The following is a 6,420-nucleotide window of genomic DNA, read 5'->3' on the forward strand; positions in this document are numbered from 1 at the left end:
CATTATTGCCCAAAAAATATATTATTTACATCCATAATACTCGATCAGGGGAAAACCTCTGGATAATGACAGCTGAACAACAGTGGTAGACATTTCCATTCGCTGTATAAATCATATAATAATAATAATAAAAAATAATAAAATAAATATATTTTGTTTGGCTGCCCTGTTTCCCTAATAATGATATATTTTGTAACAAAAAAAATAAATAAAAATTAAACTGAAAAAAAAAAACAAAAAAAAACGCTATTATAGGACAGTGAAACATATTTTAATGTTTTAACTACAAACAATTAAACAAATATATATATAATTTTTCTCCATACCAGGAAAACATTAGGGACATTCCAGTGTAGTTCTAATTGCAAATGCGAAAACACAAAAGCACTGTTTTGAATATAGAATTTAGAATATATTCACACAGTATTATAACATTTGATATAAGTGACTGTGTATTCAGACAGTATTATAACATTTATATGTATATGTATGAGTGTGTGTAATATATATATATATATTTATATATACATATATATATACACACACATACATACACACACATATGTATATAATGAAACATAATACACACAGTGACACAAATTGCATTGCATTGGGCCTATTCATGTAACTGCAAGTTGTCCAAAGGCTTCAAGTCTTCAGAAGATCTCATTATGTGAATAGTGAAGTGGCTCTGCAGGGAGCATTATGGTAATATCTAGTTTTGATTTAATGAGGCTGTTCACACTAGTGGAATATCAACTTTAAGGAGAAAAGCCTACCCAGGGTGTCCAAGCTACCAAAATTGAAATTGCCAATTTTGATGATAGGAACTGGGCTTTCTTCAGCGAAATCACTTCAGGTAACAGAGATAACATTTAATAACATACACCCTATGCACCAAGAACAATGTTTTATGTACCAAGTATCTTATCTGTCTCTTCTAATGACTTCCCTTTGCGGGTTGTTAGTACTTGACAGCGGGTCTCTGTGCGGGAAACTTTCCTGCAATTCTACATTCAAAGGAGGTCCATCAGAGAACATGATTGGCAATTTTCGTCATAATCTGCACATTATTAGCATCAGGTTTGACATGGCAATAACACTGCTAGTTTGTGATGTGCCTTTCAAAGTTCAGGGGAGTCCCTGCTGTAACAGAACATTGCAGATTTGTGTTACCCAGTGCATCCTCAGTATGCAACCTTCTATATATTGTGTGATCATCAGGGCAAAGAAAACATCATATTACAGTGGCAAAGAAAGCAGGGAAAGAAAAAGATGACATCCCCTTTTAACTTTGTGATAAGTGCCTGTTTCAAGATTCAAGTATTTTCCAGATACATTGTGAATAAAGAACCAATAAATTCACTCACAAGGAAACCCTCATACAACAAAACTTCTAATAAAATCAAATGGTTGTTGTGACTGCAGGAATGACTTTCTGTTTTGTCTGTGGTTCACCCTTTCCTCAATGAATTGGGCGCAGGTTTTGTTTCTCACTTTTTGGTGCTGATATGAAGCCCCTTGAATGGAAGAGAAAATAGTACTGGTAGTTAACCCCGTGCTGGCCGTGGCATTACCTTTGTGGCAGCCAATGGTTAATTATAGATGCATTTACAAAGTGTTCTGGAGTCAATGCAAATAGGTCAATAGGGGATCAGTCTGCTGGGTGCTCAGCACTGAGCCAGGTGGGCTCTCTAGGGTACAGTTATCTTGTCAGAGGGGTGTCCTCTCTCTGATCCGGGGGGGTGACAGACGTTTTACTGAGTACAGCAGCAGAGTACGGAAGGAAGCTGCTCTCTGATCTCTGGGAGGCTGCAGTGCAAGTGAAATCCGAGCCCCTGCTGGCGGAACCAAGCGCAGACGCCGCCTGGTTGCTATGGCAACTGAGACAGGAACATGGTGCGGAACCCGGTGCCGAGGCAGCAGCAGCAGCCGCAGCGGCAGCAGCTGCCGCAGCAGTACTATTGATCCCTGCCGGGGATTGGTACAGACCCGGGTGTCTAAAGCTGCAAAGTAGTTCTGGTCGAGAGTAAGGGTGCGATAGGGCTCGGAAAGTGTCCAAGGGGCGGATGGAAGTAGCAAAAGGTGATGCGGCCGCCGCCGCTGCTGCGCCTGAAGCTGCTGCAGCTGCCGCCGCTGCCGTGACCCCTACATGTGGGTAGTAGTGCAGAGGCACGTGCGAGTGGAAGGGGTAAGGAAGGCTCCCAGTGGCCGCAGCGTGAGTCATCATATAAGTGTAGAAGCTGGGGTCTGCTGGATGAGGCCAGGACATAGCCAGGCGCTGCCTTTTGTCTTTCATCCGCCTGTTTTGGAACCACACCTAGTCAAAAGATTTAAATATACACATAAATACACGTGTACTGCAATATAAATTATATTTCTGGTGAAACAGAAATATCTTCTTCAACACATGAAAACATAAAGCCAATACAAGTTCCCTTTTATTTAGTGTGAGTTGTCATTTTGAATCATTTGCCCTTATTTTCATGGCCAACACTTGAAAACACTCTGTATAATTTAATTGGCGAAAAGAACCTACATAAAAAGGCAGGCAGGTCAGCAGGATCTGGAATTCATTATGTATCCTGAACAAAAACGTACAGAAGGATTCTAGATCATTAGCTTCTTACAGAAATGAATCTCACATGACAATACGGAGCTGCCTGTGCTAATTTTTACAAATTCTTTTTAGCTTATGTAATGCAACATTTAAAGCCAGACAAATAAATGTTTTAAGGTTCTTTTTTTTAACTTGTATAAATATACAAATAGAAACATTTAACACATTCCACAAACTCCAGCTGACATTCATTTGATCATTAACACATTTTTAAATAGGAAACTAAAACGTAAATTCGTTATCTCAAAAATAATGCATAATTATATTGGTTAAATTAAATTATATATATATATATATATATATATATATATATATATATATATATATATATATATATATATATATATATATATATATATATATATATATATATATAACATGTTATAGTTTGTATTAAGATTAGTACAATAAGCTTCGTTTTGAAGAAATACTGGTGATTCCAAGCAATTAGCAGATCCAATTGAGTTTTAAACATTAAAAAAATGTTGGCATTTAAGTTCTTATTTTCCTTGACATTAAAATGCGTTAAGTTTCAAACAGAGCTTTAAAAGAAAACAAACACTATGGCTTAGAGAAATAAAAATATATTTTGGTAAGCTGAAATAAGTCATATATTATTATCAGAGAAGTTATTGATATGTATTATTTTGGTTCTTTATTAACTGCTACGATTTACTAGGAAAGAAAAGAAAACAAGTGAAAGCATATAGCACTTTCAGTTTACAAAATAGTTTATATATATTTATATTTTTGTATGTATATATATATATATATATATATATATATATATATATATATATATATATATATATATATATATATATATATATATACTATTCAGATAATGAGACACACATTATGTATGTAAATATATATATATTGTTTGCGTGTATATATATTTATATTTATATATAAATATCTATCTATCTATCTATATCTATCTATCTATCTATCTAGCTATCGATCTATATATATATTATATATATATATATATATATATATATATATATATATGATGATAGCACGAAAACATTCTATTTCGTATGTCATCTTGGTTTATTTACTAGTAATTATTACTAGTGCAACATTTATATTTACCTATTTTTTTTGACAATGTTCTTTGAACTAATTAATGCTAATAAAACACAACTCAGATGGTTGATCCTGTAATTTGTTTAATATGGTAAATAAATCCCTAATATCAGGTCCTGTTCAGATAATGAATAATATTGAACTAAAGTCTATAATGAATATAAAATAAATGATAATACAAATTAACATGCTGTTTACTACAATACTGCTTCCACATACAAAGGTTGCCATATAATTGGATTTAATTTAGAAAATAAATATAGCAGAAAAAGATCAGAAATAGAAGATGGAAACAGGTTTAAAGTTAGAATCTCCTCTTACCTTGATGGTTGTCTCTGGCAGGTTGAGAGCAGCAGCCAGCTCACACCTCCTGGGACGAGATACATAGTTCTCCCTGTAGAATTCCTTCTCCAGCCTCCCTATCTGTTCTCTGGTGAAGGCTGTACGATACCGCCGCACCTGATCAGCTGCAGAGCTGGAGCTCCCCACGGAATTGCCGTTGTTAATGCTGCCTAATCCCGAGCCTCCTGATGAGCTGGTACTGCTGGCTACCGAGCCACATTCTGTAAAAACACATAGAACAGAGTTGCGTCGTCACTTGTCTAAAACTATGTCAAAGTGATGTTACTTCAGTTTAAGTATCAAAGTAAAATGGGTAACTAACATATTTAAATTGTATTTCCAAATAATGTAGTGGGATTTCATAAATCTGACAGTATGGTATGAGTAATTCTATAAGTATTAACAGGTGCAATAACTAAATATCCCTTCCAAATAATTATACTACCATTATATATTAGTCTCTGATTGTGACTCTGTGCAGTCTAACTTAAACAGAAGTTTGACTAGATAGTAAGTTTAGAGGTGATTAAGGGCTCATAAATAATATTTCTAGCAATTTATTTACACATATTTATTTTACAACTTATAGCTGAAAAATTAGTAGGCAAGCACAAGCGGATACATGTTATAAATAAAATATATCCACTATCTATTTTATTGACATGAACGAAGAAAAAGAATATATATATATATATATATATATATATATATATATATATATATATATATATATATATATATATTCTTTACAGACGACTTAGTTACTTAATATTGATTATATGTGTCATGGATTTTAATCAATTTTATTTAATTATTTCTAAATTATGTTTAAATAATTGCAAGACGAGCTATAGCTTATGTTAAGTCGCATCTTTAACAATTTCATAAAAATAAAATAAAAATAATAATATTGTGAATATCTCTTTGCAACCTTATTAAAACATTTAATCTTTATCTAAATGCTACACCACCTATACACACAAATATATGTGGGTATGTGTTTCTGTGTGAATATTTTGTTATAAAAAAATAAATGCTACACAGCTAGATATGTATGTGTACATTGTAATCAATTATATTGTACAAATACATATAACAAACAAATACACAAGTAAATAAAAAATATATAAACAAGAATAAATATAACAAAATGAAGCCATCAAAAGCTATAAATAAATTGTTGACTTTTTGCAATAAATAGTATTATGTGTTAAAAATAAAATATGATTCATTGTATATACTATAAAGAGAGCTGATTAAAACGGATATGGATACCTGATTTAATTGTATACATGTAGATAAACTGTACAGATATATATATATATATATATATATATGACAGTATTATTGTTAGGTACAATATTGATCATTTGTTTTTGTTTTGTTTGTAAATAATAAAGTGAATAAATATTGCTTTATATAATACTTATATTGCTAAGCTATGATTATTAGATAAACAAGAGAATGTAGGTACCTTTGTTTTCTTTGAGCTGGCTGGCACTTAGGCTGCTGGGTGAACGAAGTCCTGGGCAGCCCAGCTCCACATCACTGTTCATATCTGCCTCCTGAGCCACTTCTGAATATTGGCTAATTTTCTTCCTGATTTCAGAGGATCCGATGTCAGGAGCGTTGTTGCCCTCGCTATTTTGGCGAGAGAGGTTGAACAAAGTGTCTATTTCGAATTTGCCCTTGCTGGGAAGGTCCCCTAGTGATCCATGCATGGAGGCAGAAGTTAGTCTTGGGCTCAGGCGTGCTGTGTGATGAGCATTTTCCAGGGCCTCCAGTACTGCATTTCCAGCTGAGTCGGACAAATTGGGAAGCCTTTTCCCTGTGGTTGGACTGTGCAGCCCCCTTTCCATGAGGATCATCTCCTTTCTTATCCTTTCCATCATCTCAGCTTTGGTGTAGAAAAAAAAGTGGAATGTGGAAGGGTTGGTGCTGTTGTAATGATGATCAGCAGCAGGGGCCAATTCACATTCAGCCTGGTAGTGTCTCTAAATATTATATTTTTTTGTGCAGCTGCGTAAAAATTGTGGGATGCCAAAGCTATGGAGTGACTGGTCAAAATGACCCATACATCCTCCCCAGCCACAAATGTCATTCATCAAAAAGTAGGGCTAGTCATTAATGCATGAATGACGCTGTTTGAATAGTCATTTATTGTAACAGTTTTATAAGCAAATAAATACAAGCTCCTGTCAGTTTGGTAATGGAGGCGGATTCCAAGCAGACAAATATATCCAGGTACAGAGAGAGACAAGGAATGAACTGTAAGGTTCTTCTCTCAAGCTTGATCAGATCTTACTATGGGGTTTGGCCTCTGGGGTGAAATTGACAGACTGATTAATAAAATGAGCTCTGCAACA

General features: G+C 34.2%; 1 protein-coding gene across 2 annotated transcripts; it reads right to left on the minus strand.

Annotated features, from left to right (window-relative positions):
- Positions 1–1,634: 1,634 nt before the first annotated feature.
- EVX2 (even-skipped homeobox 2) lies at positions 1,635–6,420 on the minus strand. Of its 2 annotated transcripts, none has more exons than XM_053690160.1 (3): positions 5,526–6,420; positions 4,034–4,287; positions 1,635–2,320 (listed from the first exon to the last, which is right to left on the minus strand). In XM_053690160.1, exons 1-3 carry the CDS (start codon positions 5,944–5,946, stop codon positions 1,706–1,708), a joined length of 1,290 nt encoding a protein of 429 aa, XP_053546135.1. In that variant the 5' UTR covers positions 5,947–6,420; the 3' UTR covers positions 1,635–1,705. The 2 variants fall into 2 exon arrangements, with proteins under 2 accessions (XP_053546135.1, XP_053546126.1); XM_053690151.1 differs by having other exon boundaries at positions 4,034–4,275; positions 5,529–5,968.

The sequence above is a fragment of the Bombina bombina genome, chromosome 1 (assembly GCF_027579735.1).
Source record: "Bombina bombina isolate aBomBom1 chromosome 1, aBomBom1.pri, whole genome shotgun sequence".
Classification (NCBI taxonomy): domain Eukaryota; kingdom Metazoa; phylum Chordata; class Amphibia; order Anura; family Bombinatoridae; genus Bombina; species Bombina bombina.